This window comes from Desmodus rotundus, chromosome 12 (assembly GCF_022682495.2).
Source record: "Desmodus rotundus isolate HL8 chromosome 12, HLdesRot8A.1, whole genome shotgun sequence".
In the NCBI taxonomy this organism is placed as follows: Eukaryota; Metazoa; Chordata; class Mammalia; order Chiroptera; family Phyllostomidae; genus Desmodus; species Desmodus rotundus.
This window is the reverse complement of record NC_071398.1, coordinates 101606346-101629961: the sequence shown is the minus strand read 5'-3', so window position 1 is coordinate 101629961 and position 23616 is coordinate 101606346. Positions and strand designations below refer to the sequence as shown.

Here is a 23616-nt window from a genome sequence, read left to right as displayed (position 1 = left end):
GGGGCGAGACCGCACACTATACTTTAAGTTGCCCCTGCTCCCTCAGACCGATTACTTGGAAGCTAGGGAAGCTATTCCACACGATAACACGTGAATCGTGCGTTTCAGGAAGACAGTGCCTGGACAGAGCCTAGAACAAACGGCCTGAAATTCTACCAACCCTCCAAGTTTGGGGAGGTGACCGGAAGCGTTTTCTCTGATTACTTCTCTGAGCATGAGCGGAAGTCACACTTTCAGCAGTCTGCGGGGTTTTTTTTCTTACAACTAGGTGCCATATTTAGGACAGAGGAATCTGTTTCCATTCTGTTCTTCCGGTAGCACCCACGAGCAGGTGACAAATTTGTCCTCGCTACTGGAAAATAAAAATCGCATTCAGGGAAGTGTTAAGGCAGCCCAACTCCTCATCTTCCCTTAGTAAAGATGGCGGCGCCCTGAATGTAAACGACAGGTAAAACCAGTTCCGCGTTTTTCCTATGCCCTCGTCCAAGATGGCGGACGAGGCCACCCGGCGTATCGTGTCCGAGATCCCGGTGCTGAAGACTAACGCCGGACCTCGAGATCGAGAGTTGTGGGTGCAGCGACTCAAGGAAGAATATCAGTCTCTTATCCGGGTTAGTTGCGCTGCTGCGGCCAGCCGCGTCGCAAAGAGGTTGCGGATAATCGTGTGTGCTTAGGAATAGGCTCCGTGTGGAAGCCACTTCCGGTTTCAAAGTTTAACTCCCAAATTCATAGAAACTGGAGAAATGGGGGATTGGGGGCTTTGGGGGTGAGGATGGTGGAGAGCCGGCAGAAGAGACTCTCATTGGGAGCCACAGTCGGACCAGACTTTCTGGCTGAAGGCAGCACTTACTTTAAGGATACGTTCCAGGAAGGTGACGTGTCCCTCTGTGCTTGCTCTGCTCGATGTGAGGAAGTGGTCTAAGTCCCGGCCTGCGTCTCTCTGCTCCCTCTTTCGCTCTTGAGGGAGGAACACACATTAGGGCTGGAAATTCAAGAAGGTGACAGTTCCAGAATCGCGGAACTGAGTTCACCGTCAGGAACTAGCCATGCCTTCAGCTAACCTCCCTTCTCTCTAAGAAGAAAGTTTCAGTGGTCAGTGGTCTCTGTTTCCTGCCGCGTGCATTCATTCACTAAAAATGAATGAATAAATGAATAAATAAATAAATAAAATGTTTATTGTACATCTAGTACGTAGAAAGGGATCCAAAGGGAAAGGGAGGCTGAAAAACTGTTGGGGTGTTTTGAAGCAGGACATGAGATACCTAATCCATTTTGGGTCTGTTCAGGGAATGCTTCCTGGCAGATGCGGTGCAGAGTGGAGACTTGAAAGCTAAACATAAATTAGCTAGATAAAGCATGAGGGTAAGAGAAGGACATTCATGGCAAAAGGGACAGAATGAATAAAGGCAAAGACGCTAGAAACGCCGTGAGGTGTATAAAGAAAAACAACTAGCTCAGAACTGCTACAGCATCAAAAGCATGGCAGGGAGTGGTGAGCAAGACTTGAGAGAGGGGTTTGAGCACTCGAATTTTATACTGATGGCCTTGGGGTACCCTTAAAGGATTTTAACTAGGAATAGCCTGATCATATTTGGATTTAGGCCAGTCACAACGACAGTAGAGAGGAAAATAGAGTTGACAGGGGTAAGATTGAAGGTAGGAGATCAATTAGGAGACTGCTATTAATCCAGGAGAAAAAAGGTGATCTAAATTCTGCAGTTAGTTGCAGTGAGAATAGAGAGGAGAGGTATATTTGAAGAATATTCAGAAGGTAAAATCAGCAAGACATTGTGAAGGGCTGGTAGACTAGAGTAAAGAGGAGGGAGGGTCAAGAATGATTCTCAGGTGTCTGGCCCGGGTGACCAAGTGAACGCTGATGCAACCACCTGAGACTGATGCAGTGGGGAACAAGCCTGAAGGAACAGAGGGAAATGCTACACTTGAGGTACCTGTGAAAGGAAGATAGGAAATTCAATATATAGTTGGATACTGGAGTCTGGAACTCGGAGAAAATGTCTGGATTAAAGATTTGGAAGTTACCAGCATGTGGGTGCTAGTCAGAACGAGGACCGTATGAGGTCCTCCAGGGAGGGAGTACCCCATAAAATGAGTTGTGGGGTGAGGGCAGACACTGTCAGCAGTGAGAAGAGAACCCAGGCTATAGTCTTTTGTGTTAAATTGAGTGGAACACAAGCATTCTATTCTCTGCTCTGGGCAAGTTCCCTGCTTACCAATGTATCTTTGTCTTCAGTTTTGCTTATGGCAGAAAAAAAGTTGGATAAACCTACTTGGAGAAAGTAATCACATACTTTTCTTTTGAGGGAAGGAGGACTGCCCTTGGTTCTAACTTCCCCCTCAAAGACCTAACTCTGCTTTTAGTACGTGGAGAACAACAAGAATGCAGACACTGATTGGTTCCGACTGGAGTCGAACAAGGAAGGGACTCGGTAGGCAGACCCTCTTGGGGGGTATCGGGGTGGGAATCTTACATGGCTCTAGCATATTAGTGTCTCAGAGCTCATTGCCAGGCCTTCCCTGCCTCTTATTGGCTGTGTCCACTGTCACAGCTCCCAAGTTTCCCAATTCCCATCCTGTGAGCCTCCCATGGGAGACTGGTCACCCAAGCCAAGAAGACATCATTTCAGTATGAGAAGAACAGTCAAATTGGACTAAGATTTGGTCTTTTTTATAGGTGGTTTGGAAAGTGCTGGTACATCCATGATCTCCTCAAATATGAGTTTGACATTGAGTTTGACGTGAGTATGATGGAGGGAGAAATATGGAGGTTAGTAGAAGGGAAGGGATTACATAATTAACAAAGTAACATTTCTTGAAAGGACCGAAGAAAACTTTTGAAATGGGAGGGAGAAGCTGAGGTTTGAAGCAAGCATAGGTTACAGTTGCTAATCTCCAAGGCCAGAATCCTGGTCTGCACATGCTGCTTGGGGAGTTTGCCAAACAGTTCAGTTCAACCAAGAAAACTGTGTCTGATTGTATTAGTTCCTTTCTATCCTGATTCTCTTTTTATTAAGGCTTTATAATTCCTCCAGATTCCTATCACATATCCTACTACTGCTCCAGAAATTGCAGTCCCTGAACTGGATGGAAAAACAGCCAAGATGTACAGGTAGGACTGAACAGGAGATGGGAAAGGGTCAAAGGAGGGCTTAGTGAGGAGCTCTGGGAGGCAGAAATTGTACCAGAACCTGCTGGTCTAGAGGGGCTCCAGGCTTCCCGCTACCAAACCTGGGCAAAGTACTTAGCTGACCTTGTTCTCAATTTGGATCACTACTAGTCTTATACTCCCCAGAGACTGCTATACTTCATGGTAAACCTTGCATATCAATACCTTCTTCCCTCTTGTCCCTATCATAGGGGTGGCAAAATATGTCTGACCGATCACTTTAAGCCATTGTGGGCCAGGAACGTGCCCAAGTTTGGACTAGCTCATCTCATGGCTCTGGGGGTAAGTTTGGGGTATTTAGTGTATAAGGGAGGGAAAGAGGTTAGGCCCTGAGTAGTATAGCGAGGTATAACAAGAATAAACAAGAAACAACAGTGTTTTCCCTTGGGCATGTTCCTCTAGACTCTCTCTAGGAAGGAGCTTCTGACCGAACAAGACACATTGCCTGGGTGGTAGTAATCTCACAGGGTCTCCTTGTATTGCAGCTGGGTCCGTGGCTGGCAGTGGAAATCCCGGATCTGATTCAGAAAGGCGTTATTCAGCATAAAGAGAAATGCAACTGAAGGATCAAGCCACTGAGGCTGGACAGAGGGACCTTTGATAGGCTATGTTCCTGTTTTTCTGTATGTTCCTTAGTCATCTAACTGCTTCCCTCACACTCCTCCACCCACAATTGTTACTAAGTAGCTGCAGCAGGCATTACTGGGGGAAAAAACAAAACAAAACAGTATTGCTACTGAATTTCTAAGACTACACAGGGAGGGGAGAGCCTGGGGCTTTGGAAAACCAGAAGTCCATTACTGATATATATCCCTTCCCTAAATGAGGTCCTGAAAGGCTAGGGGGTGATGGAAAGTGGGTACATAGTCTTTTTGGTTTCTGGAGGTAACTCATCAATTAAAGTTGCTGCCTCTGGTGGCCTGTGTTTCTCATTGGCGGCTGTTAACTGCGTGGGTGAGCTGGCCTAGACACTTGTACAACTGCACCAGTTTGGGGGGGAGGGGCAGGAGGAGGATGCTCTGGTCAGGAGCTGGGGAATGAATTGAAAAGGCTTCACTGCTCTTCCTGCTGCTGAGCTCTTCCTTTGTCCGTTCGCGGGGAGCCTCAGGCTTTGACCTGCAAGGTGCTGGAGAAGAGGTTTGGCAGGGCCAGCGTACCCTGTCTGCAGGTATATTCCAGGCCCTACTGAACCTTCGCCCTGCAGCTCCCTGGGAAGGATCTGCGCTGCAAGCCTGGAGGCTACGCTCCATCTGTCAGTTCACATCCCTGTAGGCCACAGAATGGGGTGACGGGACCCTGTACTTCATGGGCTTGGTTTGCAGCAACGGTGTAAAGTCAGTTCCGGGTAGGGCTGGGAACTGAAGGTCCTCAGGTTGGCTGCGTTTCCATGGTGTTGGCGGCGGAGTCAAGGGGCGGGGTCGCGCAAGCGCCGAAGAAGCAGGAGCTGGGTTCCGAGTGCGGCTGCGCAAGCGCCGTGAGGGACGCTGAAGCCGGCGGCCGGTGGCGGGCGGGACCAACAAAGATGGCGGAGGCCCGGGCGGCGGGAGAGACCTGGGCGACAGCTGCGGCTGAAGCTGCAGCCCGGCTCGCGGGGTTGCTGCCCGGGGGCAGTGGGGGGCGGGCCTGAGCTGGGGCCTGGCCCCGGTCGGGCTCCCCCGCCGCTCACCGGGAACAGGTACGGGCCGCGGCGTTACGCCGGGGGACGGGGGGAGACTGCCCCGGGACCCGGGAGGACACCCTACACTAAGGAGGGGGCGCAGGGGCCGGGCAGGCCTGGGAGACCCGGGTGGAGGGACCGTGTCCGTGGGCCACGGGGAATAAGCGCCTGACTCCGTAACCAATCAGCGATCTCGGCCTTTCTGCCCTCGAGGGGGGCGGACCCGCCGCAGCCCAGCCGCGGTGCGAGAGGTGCAGAGATCGGGGTCTGGGAGTGTCCGCCCTCCTTCCCTCTGGTCACGGCCCCTGAGCCCCGACTCCACGTTGGAGCTCAAGCGGGGGGTAGGGAGTCGCAAGTCACCCGTTTATTCGGCTTCCTTTGCAGCACGGAGGAACAGGGTTGAGGGTGGGATGCTGTCTTTGCCCCCACACTGACCATAGGGCCTAAGGGACTCAGGGCGCATCCCACTTTACTCCCTAGGTATGGGGCCCTTGTCTCGAGCGTTCAGGTGATAACAACAGCTGAGGTAGGGGCTGTTATTGGCTTCTCAGTAAAGCTGTTTTCTGTAGGAAGGTAGTGAAGGATATCAAGTCAAAGCCCTGGGTTGCTGCTATCTCTCATTCATTTACTCAACGAATACTGTGTTTGCTTTGTGTCAAGCATTACACTGGGTACTGGGGATACAGTGACTGATGTGATAGGCATGGTTCCTGCCTTCAGTGCGTGTAGAAGCTAGCATGGCAGCCTAGCTTCGTCCATGCTCATATGCTAACCCTCTCTTCTCCCAGGTCCAGCCTGTGGTGTCCACAATGCCCCAGGCCTCTGAGCACCGCCTGGGCCGGGCCCGAGAGCCACCTGTCAATGTCCAGCCCCGAGTGGGATCCAAACTGCCATTCGCCCCCCGGGCCCGCAGCAAGGAGCGCCGAAACCCAGTCCCCGGGCCGAACCCCATGTTACGGCCTCTGCCTCCCCGTCCAGGCCCACCTGAGGAACGGCTGAAAAAGCTGGAGCTGGGACGGGCACGGACTTCCGGCACCCGTCCCAGAGGCCCCCTTCGGGCAGATCATGGAGTTCCCCTGCCAGGCTCACCACCCCCAGCTGTGGCTCTGCCCCCACCCAGGACCAACCTAGCCCGTTCCAAGTCTGTGAGCAGTGGAGACTTGCGTCCAATGGGGATTGCCTTGGGAGGGCACCGAGGCGCTGGAGAGCTTGGGGCTGCACTGAGCCGCTTGGCACTCAGGCCTGAGCCACCCACTTTGAGGCGAAGCACCTCTCTCCGCCGTCTCGGGGGCTTTCCTGGGCCTCCCACCTTGCTCAGCATAAGGACAGAGCCCCCTACTTCCCATGGCACCTTCCACGTGGTATCTGCCCGGCCCTCCGAGCCTTTCTACTCCAATGACAAGATGGTGAGGACTTGCCTGCCAGCCCACGCGGCCTTCCATGCCCATGCGGCCTTCCATGCCCATGCTCCTCCAGCTTTCTTGCCGTCGGATGGCTCTTCTCCTTCTCTTTTCCTAAGTTCCTTTCTTTGCCACTCATTACAGCATTTGGACTATCTCTCCCCTACTTAAGTACCCTTTCAGGGTTGTCTGTCACTCCCCAGCCTGGTGTGCCACCACAGTCCCCAGCAAATTCACCCAGCCATTCGGAATTCTCCTGTGGGCCGCCCAGGCCCTCCCTTTCACTTGCCACGCCTTCCCTCCTAGGACCCTGCCTAAGCCTAATTAATCTCTGGAGCTGAGGAGGGGCGGGCTCAGATCTGAGCTAGTGTGGTTGCCCATTTCCCGAGCCCAGTGAGCTAGGCTGATTGCATTTGGAGCCATCAGGAAAGTGTGCAGGAAAGGGCCACGGGGGCAGGAGGGGGATTTGGAGGCAGCAAGGTGGGGGTGGGGAGCAGCTGGGCAACCATGCCAGTGCTTGGGGAATTGCCCCAGGAGCTGCAGCGCCGGCTAGCTGGGCAGAGGATTAAGTGGGGAACTGGCGGGACTGCTGTGGCTGAGTCCTTGGTACACTCAGCTGTGATGGGCTTGCTGCTCATGGCCAGTGAGGTATGGAGACCCTGCCACCAGAGAGGGGAAGAGGGGAGTGTTGGGGTAGAGTGTGGGATGGGCCCATGGGGAGCTGCTGACAGTACTCTGGCCTTCCAGGCTCATCACACACTGCTTCTGGGCTCTGGGCACGTTGGCCTCCGAAACCTGGGGAACACGGTGAGAACCATTCTGTCCTCCCTGACAGGCCTGCGAAATGGTGCTGCGGGTGGGAACTTGCTGACCAGGGAGGGTGGGCCCTAAAGCTCTTCCAAGGCTTCTGGGGCGCTGGTCCGGAGAGGTAATGGGATGTCTCTGCTGCTCCCCAGTGTTTCCTGAATGCCGTGCTGCAGTGTCTGAGCAGCACCCGGCCTCTGCGGGACTTTTGTCTGCGAAGGGACTTCCGGCAAGAGGTGCCTGGAGGGGGCCGAGCCCAAGAACTCACTGAAGGTGGGGCAGCAACCCCTGTCCCCCATTCTAAGCCCTCCTGTCCCCAACGCCTTGGAGGTCCAATCGCCAGTGCTGGAAGCCCCAGCCCTCAAGCCTGGCACTTGCATCTTTTTCCCAGTGCCAACTTTGTAAAGTGGTTTTGCATCTCTGAGCCTCTCCTCCTTCGCTTCTTCAGGCCACTAACCTTCCTTTCCCTTCCCTGTCCCCACCCTAATAGCCTTTGCGGATGTGATTGGTGCCCTGTGGCACCCTGATTCGTGTGAAGCTGTGAACCCTACTCGATTCCGAGCTGTCTTCCAGAAATACGTCCCCTCTTTCTCCGGATACAGGTGGGAGAGCTGGAGGGTATGGGATTCCTCTCTGGCCGTGCATGGGGTAGGGCCAAGCAGGGTCCCTGGCAGCATCATTCTGAGCCTTCAGGTGTTCTTCATCCAGGGAGTGGGGACCTGTGTCTAGCAGGGCATGGTGTCCGTAGACTGGGGGATGGGTCCCTTGCCCATACTCTTTGGCTGTAGCCAGCAGGATGCTCAGGAGTTTCTGAAGCTCCTCATGGAGCGGCTACACCTTGAAATCAACCGACGAGGCCGCCGGGCTCCAGCAATCCTGGCCAACAGCCCAGCTCCCTCTGCACCACGCCGTGGTGGGGCTCTGCTGGAGGAGCCAGACTTGAGGTAAGGGTGTGCCCCTCCCCTTCTCCTTGGTAGTTCACCAGCAGCATTCTTCCTTCACCGAACAGAGCCAAGTGAGTTTGAGGATGGAGGGTCTAGGGAAGTGCATGGCCTAGAGAACGGGCTGAGAAGCAGTGCAGAGTGAGGGGCGGAGAGCAGGAGGAGGCAGAGGGCAGTGCAGGGGTGTCACTGTCGAGGAAGGAGGGGGTGGTTAATTTACAAGAAGCACATGAAGGGTTTGGAGCCCAGTGGAGGAAGACAGCGTGTTCTTCCCTTGTCCACACCTTTCTTTTCCTCCCACCTTGGCTTTCCCAGAAAGTTCTCTGAAGCATTCATTACTCCTTTGACTGTGCCTTGAAATTTACAGAAGGAGCTGAGGTGTGGGTGGGGTTTGGGTGCCTGGTGTTCCTGCTTTCTCATGGCACTCCCCATCTCCCTTCACCTGTGTAGTGACGATGACCGGGCCAACCTGATGTGGAAGCGTTACCTAGAGCGAGAGGACAGCAAGATTGTGGGTATGGAGCAGGGCACAGCAACAGGGAAAATCAGCAGTGGGGGGTGGGATGATGGTTGCCAGCTTGAGAGAAAGAAAATGATACTACCTTGGTGGGGGAACCAGCTGGGGAAGAAAAACGTGGAAAAGGCGTGAGGGGCTTGTTAGAAGTGGTGGTGTGGAGAAGGAAGGTCAGGTAAAGGGGTGGGAAGAGCCCACCCGAGCAGGTGTCTCAGCTGCCCACAGTGACTTTCTCTGTCTTTGCTTCTCTCTAGACCTGTTTGTGGGACAGTTGAAAAGTTGTCTGAAGTGCCAAGCCTGTGGGTATCGCTCCACGACCTTCGAGGTTTTTTGTGACCTGTCCCTGCCCATCCCCAAGGTGGGATTCCAGAGGATTCCGGGGTGGATGGGAAATGGGTTCGGTGACCCAACCCTGCCCACCCCTGGAGTGTGGGAGGGAGCCCTTTGGGTCTCTGGAGCAGAACTGAAGCTGGGATTAATGGAGAAGAGCTGGAAAAGGAAACCCAGAGCAGGCTGACCTTCCATTCATTCCCCTTTCCCTCCAGAAAGGGTTTGCTGGGGGCAAGGTGTCTCTGCGGGACTGTTTCAGCCTCTTCACCAAGGAAGAAGAGCTTGAGTCAGAAAACGCCCCAGTATGTGTGGTCCAGATGGGACGCAGTCAGGGCGGGGGTTCTGGGGGCTCCATATGGGTAAAAGGGGGTGCATGTGGCCTTACTCTGTGGGACAGCATTTACATGTCTGGGTTTGTGTTGGAATTTCAGGCCAGCCCTTGTATTTGTAGGCAGAGAGGGCCCAGAGGACACAAAGTGCGGGGGGCGTAGTGAATGTGTGTTCTCCGTGCTGGAAAAGCCCTTCGAGGTGAGCAGCACAGTAACCTGCATTGCTTGACATTCATTCAGGTGTGTGACCGGTGTCGGCAGAAAACACGAAGTACCAAAAAGTTGACAGTACAGAGATTCCCCCGGATCCTCGTGCTCCGTATCCTAATTTTCAAATCCCATTTCTTCCGTCCATTCTTCTTCTGTCAACTTTCGCGGAGGCTGGATATCTGGGAACCGAATTTCTCTTAGGAACCCTCCACCCTTCCGGATGTGCTCCCAGTACCACTCGGGGAGGGGAGTGGACCACGTTCCAGACCTCAGTCCCCTCTAAAGCCCTCTGCCTCCTCCAGATGCTCCTTAACCAGGGCTTAGATCTTAATCGATTTTCCACCTCCCGAGGCTCCATCAAGAAAAGTTCTGTAGGTGTAGACTTCCCACTGCAGCGACTGAGCCTAGGGGACTTCGCCAGTGACAAAGCCGGTGAGTCCAGTGGGGAAGGTCGTAGGAGCACCGTGGAGGGAGGGAGAAGAGTGGGAGCGAGTAGCCGTGACTGGAAATGGAGGGACTCTGACTCCGCAGGAAGCCCCACATATCAACTGTACGCCCTTTGCAACCACTCGGGCAGCGTCCACTACGGCCACTACACAGCCCTGTGCCGATGCCAGACTGGTTGGCACGTCTACAATGACTCTCGGTGAGCACAGCCCCTGCGTCCCTGCTGTGAAGCCCCAAGAGGGCAGAGTGCCGGGGAGGGGCCGCGCAAGACCCACCTGGTGGGCAGGAGTGACCGCGCCCTCCCTCTCCTTCCCAGCGTCTCCCCAGTCAGCGAGAACCAGGTGGCGTCCAGTGAGGGCTACGTGCTCTTCTACCAGCTGACGCAGGAGCCGCCCCGGGGCCTGTGACGCCCTTTCAAACCCTGGCACCTGTGAAACCCATTCAAGACCCTTTGGCCCCAGGCTCCCCCCTTACCTCAGAGACGTCTATTTTTGTGTCTTTTTAATGGGGAGGGGGGGAGGGGTGGTTGTAGCTCCCATTATTTTTTTTATTCAAAAGTACCCTTCCACCTGGAGGTCCCCTTGTCTCTCGGCCCTGTGTACAAAGGTCCCCAGCCCCGCCCCCCATGTACAGCTCCCGGACTATACAATCTCACTTTTTGTGAATAAATTTATTAAGAAAAACTGATACCCTTCTTTACTTGTGCCTGGGGGTGGGCCGAACTGGAGTCCTCCCGAGACAAACGTGAGACTCGTGCCACCGAAGGGGGCTGCCCTTGGGGGCCGGGCACCCCAGGACCCCTGTTGACAAACAGTGGGTAGGTTGCCCGGTGGCCCGGGCTCCCGCAGGCCCGGCCGTCGCTAACAGCAGGAGCTGTTTATGGAGCCTCGTCCCCACGGGCCAGCCTCTGGGTCCCCAGGCACTCCCTATAGCGCAGGCGTGAGGGACTGTCCTCGGGGGATCTCACCAGGCTGGGCCGGAGCCAGTGCGGGTAGAGCCGACCAGCTCGCAGATCTGCCGCCCGGAAAGCAGAGCCGGAACTCGCCGCTCGCCCCTCCCACCGCACCTCCACTTCACCTGCCGCCATCCCTCCGCTCCGGCGGCCCCTTCTGGGTTTTAATTGGCGAGCGTCATCCGGGCCTTCCCGGGTCCGCCAATCAGAAGCGGGGAGCGCTGCGCCGGCGCGAGCGCAGCGCGGGCAGAGCCTCCAAGGGGCCGCAGGAGTGGGGCGGGGTGCCAGGCCGCGGGGCTGCGCCCGGGGGTCCTCTGCCTCACAGGCCCCCGGAGCTGCGCGCGCAGATAGCGCGGGTGCGGTCCGTATCTCCCCACTGAGTGCGAGCAGGAAGCTTGTGGGCCTGCACCAACGCCTCTCGCCCCTTATCTCATCCGTCTGGTGGGCGAGTCCTGCGCCCCGGGCGGGGTCCTCGCGCTTCCACCACCCCCTCCACGGGCTCTGCATTAGTTTCCTGGAAGACAGGGAGGGGCCGTGGCAGGAGCACGGAGGCAGTGGGGCTCTTCAGAGAGGGCGCCCGGGTCAGCCTGTACTTGTCGCCCTCATCCCCCAGGCTCCCAATGGGCCGGACTGTGGTTGTGTTGGGCGGAGGCATCAGCGGCTTGGCCGCCAGTTACCACCTGAGCCGGGCCGCGCGTCCCCCCAAGGTGAGTGTTACGTGCTGGAGGGAGCCTCCTTTACTGTCTGAGCCCGCCCGCAGCGAGAGAGAGAGTGCGCTACCCCCGCCCCTCCAGACCCAGGGCAGGAGGCCGGGCTGCAGTGTTCGCCCCTCTTGCCCAGGTGGTTCTCGTCGAGGGCAGCGAGCGCCTGGGAGGCTGGATCCGCTCTGTACGGGGGCCCGGTGGTGCTGTCTTCGAACTTGGACCTCGAGGAATTCGGGCGGCGGGAGCGCTGGGAGCGCGGACCCTGCTCCTGGTGAGAGGCCGTGGACCGCCCGGAGCGGTGGGGGTTCGTGAGAGGATAGGGCGGGGAAGGAGGGGTACTTGGTCAGTCCTTTCCTTAGTTTCTCCTCTTCCCGAGGACGTGTGGGGAGCAGGTTTCTGAGCTGGGCTTGGACTCGGAGGTGCTACCTGTCCGAGGGGACCATCCGGCTGCCCGGAACAGGTTCTTGTATGCAGGCGGCGCCCTGCACGCCCTGCCTTCGGGCCTCAGGTGACCACCTCCTGACCACTCGCCCTTCCCTGCGCTCATCACCCGTCTGTCAGCGGTCCCAAGCCAAAGGGGCGAATGAATGGAATGAGCAAGCGCCCTCCTCACGGTGCCTTCCTCCACTCAGGGGGCTACTCCGCCCTTCACCTCCGTTCTCCAAACCTCTGTTTTGGGCTGGGCTGAGGGAGTTGACCGCACCCCGCGGCAAAGACCTTGACGAGACTGTGCACAGTTTTGCTGAGCGCCGCCTTGGACCGGAGGTGACCCTGACCAGAGGCCCCCAACCCCCTCCTGAACGAGCTGGGGAGCCCCCACCTCCTGGGGCTCCTCTCTGTCCCTTGGGAGTGCCCGCTCTGTGTCTTCATGCCCAGTGGTTTCCACAGCTCGGGTGGGGGTGAATGCTTTCCTTCCTCCTCATCCTCCTGCGACAGCGATGCCGCTTCCCAGCGCAAACCTCCCTCCCTCACCCCTGCCAGCGGGGCAGAGAGATTTAGGGAGGCTTATTCCTTGGCCTCTGAGTCCCCGTCCCACCCCCAAGGTGGCGTCTTTGGCCATGGACAGCCTCTGCCGTGGAGTGTTTGCTGGCAGCAGCCGAGAGCTCAGCGTGCGGTCCTGCTTTCCCAGTCTCTTCCAAGCTGAGCGAACCCATCGCTCCGTGTTACTGGGGCTGCTGCTGGGGGCAGGTGAGGGGGGCGTGGCTCAGGGGCACGACCTTGAAGACTGCCCGGTGAGGGACTGAGGCTATTCTGACTCCTCTCTGCTTCCTCCTCTGCAGGACAGAGAGCAGAGCCCAATTCAGGGCTTGTCCGCCAGGCCCGCGCTGAGCGCTGGAGTCAGTGGTCCCTCCGAGGAGGCCTGGAGACGTTGCCCCAGGCGCTCGCCACCCACCTGACCAGTGGAGGGGTCACTGTGCTCAGAGGCCAGCCAGTCTGTGGGCTCAGTCTCCAGGCGGAAGGACGCTGGAAGGTGGGAGAGCCCCTGGAGTGTAATGAACCTTCTGTTGGAGCTTCCATCTTTGCCTGAGTGTTTTGGCCAGGCCAGGGCTGGCAGGATTGGAGTTGCTCGTTGTTTTCCTGCCCTAGCAGTTTAAATATGGGCCTTATTTGTGGTTCGTGGGCCATATTTTTGGACCTTTCTCCAAGACCCATTTGATGCAAGCCCAGGGGTGGTAGTACTATTTACAAGTGGCTGACAGATCGGGGAAGCAACCCAGCTCCACTAAGCAGCTCAGAGTGGACACACTGGCCTGTCTGGCCCACTTCCTGGAGTAACGTGGGGTGATTTTTGTGCTAACCACACAGGCTGTCCTGCCACTTGGTTGCCCAGGGAGCTGAGGCAAGACTCCCATTACCTCTGTTTGTCTCAAATGTTTTCATCCTCCCAGGTGTCTCTAGGGGACCGCTGCCTGGAGGCTGACCATGTTATTAGTGCTGTTCCAGCTTCAGGTAATGGGGTAGCCACCCTCCCCTTCCCCAGCCAGGGTGAGGCGGGCTGTAGGTGTCTAGGCCAGCAGGACTGGACCATGCCTCTGCATTGACCACCCTGCGGGACACTAGTCCCAAGAAGGGCAGATGGGATGGTGGTGGGAATGCCTCCTGAGCAGGCCTCTGCCGGCTCCCTCCAGTGCTCAGCAAGCTGCTCCCTGCTGAGGCTGCACCTCTGGCGCGTGTCCTGGGCACCATCGCTGCGGTGTCAGTGGCTGTGGTGAACCTGCAGTACCGAGGAGCCCATCTGCCTGTCCAGGTGTGACACAGGAGGGGAGACACAAGGGCGCAGCTGGAACCCCTCCCTCCTGACCATCTCCTCTTTTTCTCAGGGATTTGGACATTTGGTGCCATCCTCAGAAGACCCAGGCACCCTGGGAATCGTGTACGACTCAGTTGCCTTCCCCGAGCAGGACGGGAGCCCCCCTGGCCTCCGAGTGACTGTGAGAGGGGCAGCTTTGACTAGTGGGGCTTCCACGGCTCCTCTGTGCCCAGCGTTGGTCAGCGCCACGCCCTCTCTCTAGGTGATGCTGGGAGGTTCCTGGTTACAGACTCTGAAAGCCAGGGGCTGTGCCTTATCTCAGGAGCTGCTCCAACAGAAGGCCCAGGAAGCAGCTGCCACACAATTAGGACTAAAAGAGCCACCAAGTCACTGCTTGGTTCATCTACACAAGGTGAGTCGGAATAAATTGCCCCTCAGCTGCCCACTGTAGGTGTTAGAGGCAGGGACTGGTATTTTTATCATCACCCACCAAGGCCTGTGATGTTAGTAATAAACTCTTCCCTTTATCTCTCCTCTTCTCTCCCCAGAACTGCATTCCCCAGTACACACTAGGCCACTGGAAAAAACTGGGTAAGTTGGGAGAGCAGTTGGGCTGAGGACAGCCAAGGAAGTCAGACCCCCCAGTGGTGACATTCCTTTGTCCTTTCCAGAGTCAGCTTCCCATTTCCTGGCTGCTCACAGGCTGCCCCTGACTCTGGCCGGAGCCTCTTATGAGGGGGTTGCTCTCAATGATTGTATAGAGAGTGGGCGCCAGGCTGCTGCCCAGGCCCTGGGCTCAGAACCTGACAGCTGATCCCCACACCCACCTCTTCCTGCCCCTGCCAGCTGGGAGTGTCTCACCCGTGAAAATAAAAATTGCTGGAGCTTGGCTTGGTCTGGTTGTTCTGTCGTTGGCCCGGCGGTGGGGGGTGCACAGAGACCGGCCAGGGTGCCTGGGGAGCAGGAAGCAGGAGCGGAGGCGAGGCAAAGTCCTTTATTAGAAAATATATCAAAACCCCAGCCCCTGAGCTAGGTCCAGAAGAGGCAGCTACTCCAGCATGGGCGGAAGGTCCCCAGGGAGTGGCTTACTTCACCAATGCACATCCTGGGAACCATAAATAGAATAAATATTCACAGAAGTCCCAGGAGAAGCCAGATCTCCTCTCTGAGGAAGAACAGGGACTTGGGGTCCAGCCCTGCTCCTACTCCAGGGGCAGGGGACTCCCAGGAGTCATCACATAGAATCATGACATCAAGGATTCACAGTCGTAAGACCTGGCAGGTGCCCCTAGAAAGAGGAACCCCCAGGTCTAGAGGAGCCCAGCTTCAGTCCAGCAGTGAGGAGAGGCCCCTGCCGGCCACATAGCTCTAGTAGGTCTCCACGTCCCTCTAAGCAGTGAGGAGCGAGGGTGGGGAGTCCAGTCCCTTTGATCTGGTTCCATGACCAGTGCAGACAGGTAGAGTCAGTGTGAGCCCCGGGGGGCTGTGTGGTTGGCAGCCGGCAGAGGCCCAGGCCTGGCTGGGGGCCGGCGCTGCAGCATCTCTTGACGGAAGGCCTGGGAGGAGCCAGGTGGGTAACGGGGACCAGAGGGAATCCGGGGACCCCGAGGGTCAGTTCCGATGTCTGCTGTGATGTTGGTGTAGAGAGGGCCCAGCTCTCGAGCCAGCAGTCGGTATGTGAGTGAGTTCATCCCATCTTGTGTCCAGGAATTTTGGGTACGGACCAGGAGGTCAAACCTGAGGGTCAGAGGTTAGAAACTAAGACCAGGGAGGAACATCCAGGGACCCAGGGAAGCCAAGTTTTCCTATAGGGAAAACTCCTGTAGGAGTTTTCCTAGCGGAAGCAGAACCGCGGGATCCAGTTGCAGTGCCAGGGCAGTCCTCTGCCTACCTGTGGGGATTCTCCTCGTTGCCCTTGTCTCCTCGGTGCTTCACCATCTTGTAGTGTCCCACAGAGGTAGGGGGGCGAGAGATCTTCATGCCGGCCAGCCGCACCCTGTGGGGAAAGTGAGGGCACCTTGGAAGATCAGGCCTGAGGAAAGCTGCTGATGGCTGCACAGGAAGAGCTAAGGCCAGCCAGAGGGATGGCAGGACTCCCTACACAGAGAACAACTATTACCAGTTAGGCGAAAAAAGTTAATGATGTCTAGTTGGTGCCAAGTCCTGGGAGGGAAGAGGAAGTGAAATGGAAAGAAGGGAACATAAAAGCCGCTGTGTCTACATCCTCACGGCCTCGTGCCAGGTGCCCCAGGGCCATTAGGCAGTTGGCAGAGGTAGGTTTACACCTCCCACCCTTGTTCCCCAAAGGGTCCCAGGAGCTGCCCTTGTGGTGTGGGAAGGGCAGGGAGAGGAGCAGTTTTGTGGAAAAGGGCCGAGCCGCAGACCCAAGCGCAGCAGTTGTTACTGAGAAGAATGGCTGAGCAGCCCCTCCTCCACCGCCTGCACCACCCACTCCCATGTGGCAGGTGAAACCCCAGCCTGGACAGAAAGGAATGCTTAACTTTGACACACAGAAGCCAGCAGTGACACACAACAGGAATTCACAGAGATGTCATCCCAGAGGACACGAGGGAAAGAGGAGGCAATGCATCCAGTAGGTCAAGCCCCAAGATTCATACCACAGGTATAAGATTGGGTCAGCTGAGGCTGAAGGTCAAAATGTTACACTTACTAAAAAGGAGTTGGCCTCATGCCAACGGCAGAGGCTTTGAAAAACAGGTTCTGGGTGAGTGCCTGCTCCCCCAGCCCCATAGGAGGCAGGCTGGCAGCAGCCCACACCAGGAGGAGGACTAGGCTGCCTGTAGGCCCCTTTCCATCCTGGGGCCCCTGGGTGCTCCAGCATATGGGTCCAGCAGACTGAAGGAGGGCGGGACAGGTCGGGGGCAGCGTGCAAAGCCCAACCTGGCGGACTGAAGAGACTCAGGCAGAGGAACAGCACAGTGCAGGGCCCCCAAGTGAAGGTGAGCATGGAAGGGCTGTGGCCAGGTGTGGCCTCAGAGGGCAGGGTCTAGGTCCGGGTGAGGGAGGGAGGCGGCGGTGGGAGTCTGACCTGGTGGCAATGTCGTCATCCTCACCACCCCAGCCCCAGTACTCGTTGGGAAAGCCATTCATCTTCAGGTACTGGTCAGGAGTAAGTGCTGAGACCCCTCCGAAGTACTGGGGATATGGGAGGCTAGGGAGAGAAGTACTCGTGGGTTCCAGCGGTCCTCTGGGATACCTCCTACCCACCATCCCTCAGCTCGCCTCCTTCCCCTGGAGGTGGTATCCCTGCTTCCAGCACCCTCTCATGCCTCCTACCTGTATCCAAACTTATTCATGGCGACAGCAACGTGCCGGGGCCCCCGGGGGTCACACACGTACAGATTGTGGTCGTTCTCCGGCAGAAGGTCCACGTCGTGCAGGAACAGGCAGTCCCACTCTTCATCACGCAGGGCCTCCCGCACGCCCACGTTCAGCAGCTTTGCCCTGTTAAATGTCCCATTTCCAGCCTGAAAGACAGTGGAGGAGCAGACGGCTCAGGGTCGGCGTGGAGAAGAGGGGGCTGGTGTGTAAAAGTGGGAGGCAGGGCAACGCGAGTGAAGAGAAAGACAAACTTAAATTTTTTCATTCAAAATTTTTCTGAGCAGCCGTACATGCCTGATACATGCTGCTGTTCCGCAGCGCATCCTGACCCCAACAACCACGCAATGCAGGTGTCTGTCAGCCGCCACTCGGCCTCGTTTTGGGGGGTTAAGTATCTTACTTAAGGTCACACATGGAACAAATGGCAGACCTACAATTTTAGCCCAAATGTGTCCAATTCCAATTCACACAATTCCAAATTCAACAAAGGAAAAGCCTGGAAGAGTGTAGGACAGGGAATACCCTACATCGAATGAGAAGTACGGGGCTGGCACGTTGGCACAGATCCAGGGACCTGTCCACACTCAACAGTCAGACCCTCTTAAAATTATTCCAGCGACCACATACGAGAGTGGAGCGGCGTTTACTTGAGGCTTCCTTACAAGAAAGTCGGAGCGTGGGAGTTGGGGTACCTGGTGGATAACATAGATGCCGTAAGCAAGCTGCTGGCGCTGCAGGAAGGGGTGCAGGTGGTAGAGCAGCAGGCGCAGGTGATGCTCCCGGGCTCGGTGTGGCACAATGATGGCTGTTCGGGAGCGAGGCTCACACCCTGCGGGGCGGTACCGGCCCCCAGCTTCCACGCGGGGATTCCTCTCCACAATCTCTGCCAGCGATGGCACTGGGCTGAAGGACACGGACACGGGACCCACTGTAGGAGGGAATAGCAAGCTGGGAATTAGAGGGTCAAGGAGCAAAGAAGGACCACCAGGGACCGGGACCACCTCTGGTCCTGGTCATCTTGGTTTGGGGCTCTGCTAACCCCAACTGCTCCCTTGGAAATCTCACAGGCCCTGAGTTCCTCATCATCGGCACAGCTTTGCAAAGCCTGGAAGGTACAGGCTCTTTACCTAGCCTACCTTTTTATTTTAGCGTTCCCTACCTCTCGTGCCTCACAAGGTTGGGGGCCACAGTGAGGGGCTGGAGAGAACAGATGGACTTCCAACTAAGGAACTACAACAGGGCCCATCCACAAGGGAAGCTTAAATTCTGAGTCTGAAGCAGGAGGAAGCCTGCAAACGCGCAGGCAGGGGAAAGTTTTGGCTCCACCCCAGAGCCCAATCCAAACTCCAAGTCCAAAGGCATCCACACCTCAACACCAGCCCGCTTTCCAATTCCGTCAGCCTCCAGTTTTGAGTCCCACTCCAGCCCCAACAACACTCTTGGCCTTCCCTTCACCTGCCCCTTCCTTCCTCACTCACCTAACAGAGGAGATCGTTCTGGACAGTAGGGCAGACCTTGAGGAGCTAGAGGACCACCTGGTGCAACAGCAGGGGCCCCAGACAGGTGACTGAGGTTGCTGTAGACATCATGGGGGTGAGAATAGTCAAACGTGGGCCCCTGCTCTCGGCCAAACAGGGCACTGAGGCTTCGGAAGCCCCCCAGGGACAGGTACATCATGACGGCCAGCTGGGAGCCCACAAGCAGGGCCAGCGTGCAGGGCCGCTCCAGCAGCCTCCGCAGCATCCTGGGCTGTGCGGCCTGGGGAGGGAGAGAGAAGAGCTCTGGGGTCAGGCAGGAGGGGCACAAGCCAGCCCAGAACATCGTGCAGGGGTGACGGTGGGGCCTGGGGCACAGCAAACAGGAAAAGCAGGCAGAGAAGACAGTCACAGATGGGACAACGCAGATGTGCAACCATGCAAGGGCAAGAGGTGGGCCACAACCTTAACCGCACACAGCCCTGCCACCTGTCACTTCCAGCCCGAGTCTCACTCTCCTCCACCCTCCCGGACCCGCTCCTGCTAGCTACTCTCGGTCCCCACCTCCAAGTCAGAGGAACCCCACATGTGTTTCAGAGGCGTCTCTGGAGAACCTGCCGTCCCATGGAAAGGGAGAGAAAGACTCACCTAGGTTCAAGCTGTCCTCCAGACCATGGGGGCTCCAGGGGGCCTGGGGGGAGCAGCGACGTGAGGCATTATCTAAAATGGGAAATGCCACAGAGGACGGAGAAAGCCTCCATCCAGGCCCGCAGCTGCACTCCTGGGACCGGCTGGAACAAAAGCGGGCAAGGAGGACAGCCCAGGCTCAGAGGGGCAGAGCTGGGGTTGGGGCGGCCCGTCTCCCGGCAGGGAAAGCGAGGGACAGAGGCTGGAAAAAGCAAAGGGGGCGAGCAGGACGTGCTGGGTCCCGGGCCTCCTCCACGGACGACCCTGGAGTGTCAGCTTAGCTCCATCCTCACCCATCCCCCACCCCGACCAATCTGTTTGGGGAGTGGGGGCCAGGCCACCACGGGAGGCCGTATTTCCGCGGGGATGGGGCGGGGCGGGGGAGGCAGGCAGACCCGGCTGTGGAGCGGTCTCGGGACTCCCCAGGCGGAGCAGGCGATAGGCTCCTTCCCGCTCTTCACGCGCCGGCAGCGGGCTCGGCAGGTGCAGGAAGCGTGACCCCCGGGGAGCGGCGCGCGGGCCCGGGAGGCGTCCCTCCTCCGCCTCCGCCGCCCTGGCGGGGTAGGGAGCCGGGCGCAGCGCCGCGCGGCACCTGTCGGGGTGCCTGGGCCAGCTTACCTGGAGGCGTGCGGTCAGCGCTCCGCGGGCCGTCACCACCAAGCGCTTTCCCCGGGCCCCGTCCCACCCCGAGCTCCTCCTGCGGGCGCCTAGCCACGCCAGCGAGCCGCGCGGCCTCGGTGCCTGCTCCACCGGGACCCACTCCACCCCAGCGTCTGCCGCCTGGGCCCCAAGCTTCCCGTCCTCCGGACGCCCGCACCTGGACCCCGGCCTCGCCCCCGCCGTCCCCCGACCGCTTACCTGGCCCGCGGCTCCCCGTCGTCACCGCCAGCCTGACAGCTGGGCAGGCTTCGCGGCCGCCATCTTGGAGGCGGTGCGGGGGCGGGGCCTCGCGTCACGGGGCGGGGCCGCGGGGCCGCGGGGGAGCGGGACGCGGGGGGCCCAGCGCCGCGCCCAGGCCGTTCCCCACCCCTCGAGCTAGGAAAACGGCGGCCAGACGCGGCCGTCCTAGCACAGGCCCGGCACTGAGCGAGAGGCCTACGTGTCGGGAGCGCCCCGGCAACCTGGTGCCACTTAGCGGCAGCGCTGATCCGTGCTTGGGATACAAGCTTGCTGAGCGTTCTGGCGCATTCTGCATCCGCACGGTACCCCGCAGGCCTCGGGAGAGAAACCTTTGTTAATGAAGGAAACAGTGTGGCCCGGGGGCTGTGCGTGCTTTAATGTAACAGTGTTTCCCAGATATTAAAGTGGGCGCTCCATTAATGTGCAGTATGTTTAGTGGCCTCCACTACCCCCTTAGCATAGTGTTTCCGAGGAGCAGATCCTCATACTGAGGACGCTGGCCTCGGCGTGCTCGCAGTCGGAGAAACTGCAGCTCTTTCACCGAGGAGATGGCAGAAAGGTTTCCCAGGAGGAGTGATCGCTGGCGGGGAGCCTGCGAGACGTGTCCACAGCACATCCAGCAGTTTGGTGAGACTGTTTCCATGGAGCTGTTTTACCACTCTGCGCGGGTAACTCATTAACACGCAAATTCTGTCCGAGCTGATGGAGGGTCAAATAACCCTGTACTACCCACATTGCAGGAAAAGAAGGTTTTGCCTTCTTCATTTTCATATTCATTTCTGTGTTCCTGATCTGTAAATGTGTCTGTTCTTTAGATTTCCTTTTGAACCAGTAGTAATATCTTCCTATTTCTAGATGAGTTAACTCAAAATCTTTAACGTGTTCATTTTTACATGTGTACTGACAAAAACTCGACCAAACTTTAGACAGGTTTGGGTCTCCCACTGGTGTGAGCTCTCTCTCTCTTTTTTCCCTTGATTTACTTTAAAGAGAGAGGAAGGGCGAGAGAGAGAGAACTCTGAACTTTTCTTTCTTTTTTGGAACACTCTGGGTATTGCCTAGTTGTGTTTATGGTTTGCAAGCCTTAATACCCTTAAATAAATCTTTATCATTTATTTCAAACCAAAGCCTCCTGACTCTTTTTGAGGTTGTTCGACACAGGATACCTTTAAGAACTTTTAGCCAGGGATCAACCAGCCGTGCCAAGTCAGGAAGCTAGAGGACTTCTTTTTCTTTTTTTTTTAAATTCTCACCCGAGGATATGTTCATTGATTTTTAGAGAGAGGAAGGAGGAAAGAGAGAAACATCGATCGGTTGCCTTCTATACGCACCCCGACTGAGGACTGAGCCCACAGCCTAGGTATGTGTCCTACTGGGAATCAAGCCAGTAACTGTTATTGTATGGGGTGGTGCTCCAACCAGCTGAACCATTTCGCAGGGTAAGATGGCTTGCATTTCTAATGGGGATCACTGGCTGGACGGTGGTACCATTTAATGAAAAGCAACTTACAATAGGCACACTTGGGGAAAACGGTGGAAATGACAGATTAAACTTTAGACGCAGTGAATTGAGGCACCTATGGAGGCTCAAAATGAGAAAATCCTGGATTTGCCTGCAACACCAGCTTTGAAGCCCACGGGCTGTGTGGTGTTGAGCAATATGCTTGTTGTTTTACAGATAAACCTCTTCTAAGGGGTTTTGGAATAATTAGAACTATGGAAAAGTGCTGGCAGACAGCAGATACTCAGTACAATTGAATTTTCAGCACAAAATTGATGCTGAGTAGAAGCCCTGGCTTTTAAGGAGCTCCCTGTGCAGTGGAAAGGATAGAAATGTGGTTCTCGGTGGTGTTGTTCCTGTAAAGCTGACTTTCACTTTTAATCCCCATCTCTGCTTCAGGTCTTCCAACGACTGTCCTGCATCCTGTTTCTAGGAAATTACATCTCCACTCCACTCCACTTCACTCCACCCTGGTCATACCCAGGACTTCATTATCACCTGGAACAGCTACGTTTTTGAAAACTTAAATTCTAATATGCTGGTTATCATCACAACTTCCTGCCTTTCTACATTCTGAATAAATCTTGGGCTCCTAGTGGTCCAATCAGGACAGACAACAACATGGTAAAAGAAATCCAGCCTTGAAAAAACACCCCCCCCAAAAAAACCCCCCACTAATTTAAAATCATTTAAATCTCTATTTAGTTTCTCCAGCAAACATCAGAGGTGAGGAGAGGGAGTGGAACAGGGGAACAAGTCAATGCACATTTAAATATCTTTAGAATTCTTTCTCTCCCACTCGACATTTCCCACTTCGATGGTGGCTTCTCCCGAAACAATCCCATCCAGCCCTGCTCAGCATCTTACAGCGCCACCCTGCGGCTTCAAGGCTGCTCTCTCTCTTTCCGTCAGTGAGGTTTTGCAAATCTGAAAAGAGCCCAGAAGCTGAGCCATCAGAAATGCTGTCTTCCTCCAGCACCGCCCTACTCACCAAAGAACCCCTGCAGCTTACCGCATACTCTAGCGCGGGAGGAGACCCCTCACCAGGAACACTTCCCTGTCTCCTGTCTGTGCTTTCCTGGCACCCACCAAAACTCTGGAATTTTTGTCTTACCTGACTCAGCTACCAGACTATGAACTCTCTGAGGACAAGGACCATGTCTTCTCTTTTATCATCCCCTGACTAGAACCCAGACCTTTGGGTTCTACAAGAACCCACATTCTACAAGATAGTCCCTCGTAGATCCAACCCCAGCGGTTCGCTGGTATAATTATTCCCTCATGCTAATGCAGGAGTGGGAGGGGACAGTCAACAGGAGATTTGAGGGGGAGGGAATCAGCAGGTGGGACACTTCCTAGAAGCCAGACACAGGGCTGGGAATTCACATCATTGTATTCTTAGGTTCTGACCTCTGCATAAGGAAGGCAATAGGACACCCATCTTACAGATCAGGACACTGAGGGCCCCATCAAAGCTTGGGTTCAGTCTAACTCCAAAATCGGCACCCTTCCGGGATGCTGTGGCCGTCTGTAACCCAATGGTTTATCCCCATAAATAAATTTAAAAGTTAGATTAATAAATACGTTTCTCTCAGACTCGTTTCCAGGCCACAATTGTCATCTTTTCAGCCTTTCGATGCTTATCTGCATTGACATTATCCAGAGAATGTGCTGTGTGTCTCTGTGGAGTTGGACATGTGTATGTCACGTGCGCTTGTGAGATTTTACATCCAAAGGCTGTAAGGGAAGCCTCAAACCTACTTCCTGCCCTCCCTTTCCTTCCTGAGGCTACTGGAGTCCCCCAGGCCTATCCCCATATAAGGTCTTGTCTAGGGAAGTTGTTCCATCGTTGGGCCTCCCTCCCCTTTCCCACTCGTTCGGAGCATTTTTAGAACTGGTGGTTTCCCCCAGCTGTCAGCGAGCGGGTGAGGCTGCGTCAGTGGCTTTGGCTTCCGCCCAGCAACAGTCAGTGGGAAACTTACGCAGTT

General features: G+C 56.2%; 5 protein-coding genes across 14 annotated transcripts; 4 read left to right on the top strand and 1 right to left on the bottom strand.

The window, feature by feature from the left end:
• The first annotated feature begins 266 nt into the window (after positions 1-266).
• UFC1 (ubiquitin-fold modifier conjugating enzyme 1) lies at positions 267-4116 on the top strand. Its single transcript, XM_024554066.4, has 6 exons — positions 267-611; positions 2380-2447; positions 2693-2756; positions 3051-3127; positions 3376-3466; positions 3670-4116. Exons 1-6 carry the CDS (start codon positions 474-476, stop codon positions 3745-3747), a joined length of 516 nt encoding a protein of 171 aa, XP_024409834.2. The 5' UTR covers positions 267-473; the 3' UTR covers positions 3748-4116.
• A 545-nt stretch (positions 4117-4661) lies between these two features.
• USP21 (ubiquitin specific peptidase 21) lies at positions 4662-10499 on the top strand. Of its 3 annotated transcripts, none has more exons than XM_024552133.3 (13): positions 4662-4859; positions 5630-6247; positions 6989-7048; positions 7198-7318; positions 7536-7647; positions 7834-7989; positions 8437-8501; positions 8755-8858; positions 9046-9132; positions 9400-9478; positions 9694-9801; positions 9947-10015; positions 10133-10499. In XM_024552133.3, the coding sequence occupies exons 2-13, from the start codon at positions 5651-5653 to the stop codon at positions 10195-10197; spliced, it is 1623 nt and encodes a 540-aa protein (XP_024407901.1). In that variant the 5' UTR covers positions 4662-4859; positions 5630-5650; the 3' UTR covers positions 10198-10499. The 3 variants fall into 3 exon arrangements, with proteins under 3 accessions (XP_024407901.1, XP_024407889.1, XP_024407908.1); XM_024552121.2 differs by having other exon boundaries at positions 9901-10015; XM_024552140.3 differs by lacking the exon at positions 9046-9132 and having other exon boundaries at positions 9901-10015.
• Positions 10500-10990: 491 nt separating this feature from the next.
• Positions 10991-14613, top strand: PPOX (protoporphyrinogen oxidase). 5 transcript variants are annotated; one of them, XM_053915721.1, is made up of 13 exons: positions 10991-11124; positions 11382-11475; positions 11609-11743; positions 11865-11980; positions 12105-12237; positions 12516-12660; positions 12753-12943; positions 13362-13422; positions 13602-13720; positions 13794-13904; positions 13986-14135; positions 14272-14314; positions 14395-14613. In XM_053915721.1, the coding sequence occupies exons 2-13, from the start codon at positions 11389-11391 to the stop codon at positions 14535-14537; spliced, it is 1434 nt and encodes a 477-aa protein (XP_053771696.1). In that variant the 5' UTR covers positions 10991-11124; positions 11382-11388; the 3' UTR covers positions 14538-14613. The 5 variants fall into 5 exon arrangements, with proteins under 5 accessions (XP_053771696.1, XP_053771694.1, XP_053771695.1 ...); XM_053915719.1 differs by having other exon boundaries at positions 10992-11129; XM_024554028.4 differs by having other exon boundaries at positions 11021-11209.
• An 88-nt stretch (positions 14614-14701) lies between these two features.
• B4GALT3 (beta-1,4-galactosyltransferase 3) lies at positions 14702-20176 on the bottom strand. 4 transcript variants are annotated; one of them, XM_053915723.1, is made up of 8 exons: positions 20086-20176; positions 19189-19331; positions 18544-18823; positions 17758-17993; positions 17021-17211; positions 16773-16895; positions 15615-15719; positions 14702-15460 (listed from the first exon to the last, which is right to left on the bottom strand). In XM_053915723.1, exons 3-8 carry the CDS (start codon positions 18806-18808, stop codon positions 15187-15189), a joined length of 1194 nt encoding a protein of 397 aa, XP_053771698.1. In that variant the 5' UTR covers positions 18809-18823; positions 19189-19331; positions 20086-20176; the 3' UTR covers positions 14702-15186. The 4 variants fall into 4 exon arrangements, with proteins under 4 accessions (XP_053771698.1, XP_053771699.1, XP_053771701.1 ...); XM_053915724.2 differs by having other exon boundaries at positions 19189-19429; positions 20086-20171; XM_053915726.2 differs by having other exon boundaries at positions 19189-19231; positions 20086-20153.
• On the top strand, positions 18979-23224 carry LOC112297299 (WW domain-binding protein 11). The gene is made up of 4 exons (XM_053915908.1): positions 18979-18993; positions 19509-20754; positions 21407-21487; positions 22028-23224. The coding sequence occupies exons 1-2, from the start codon at positions 18979-18981 to the stop codon at positions 20463-20465; spliced, it is 972 nt and encodes a 323-aa protein (XP_053771883.1). The 3' UTR covers positions 20466-20754; positions 21407-21487; positions 22028-23224.
• Positions 23225-23616: the final 392 nt, after the last annotated feature.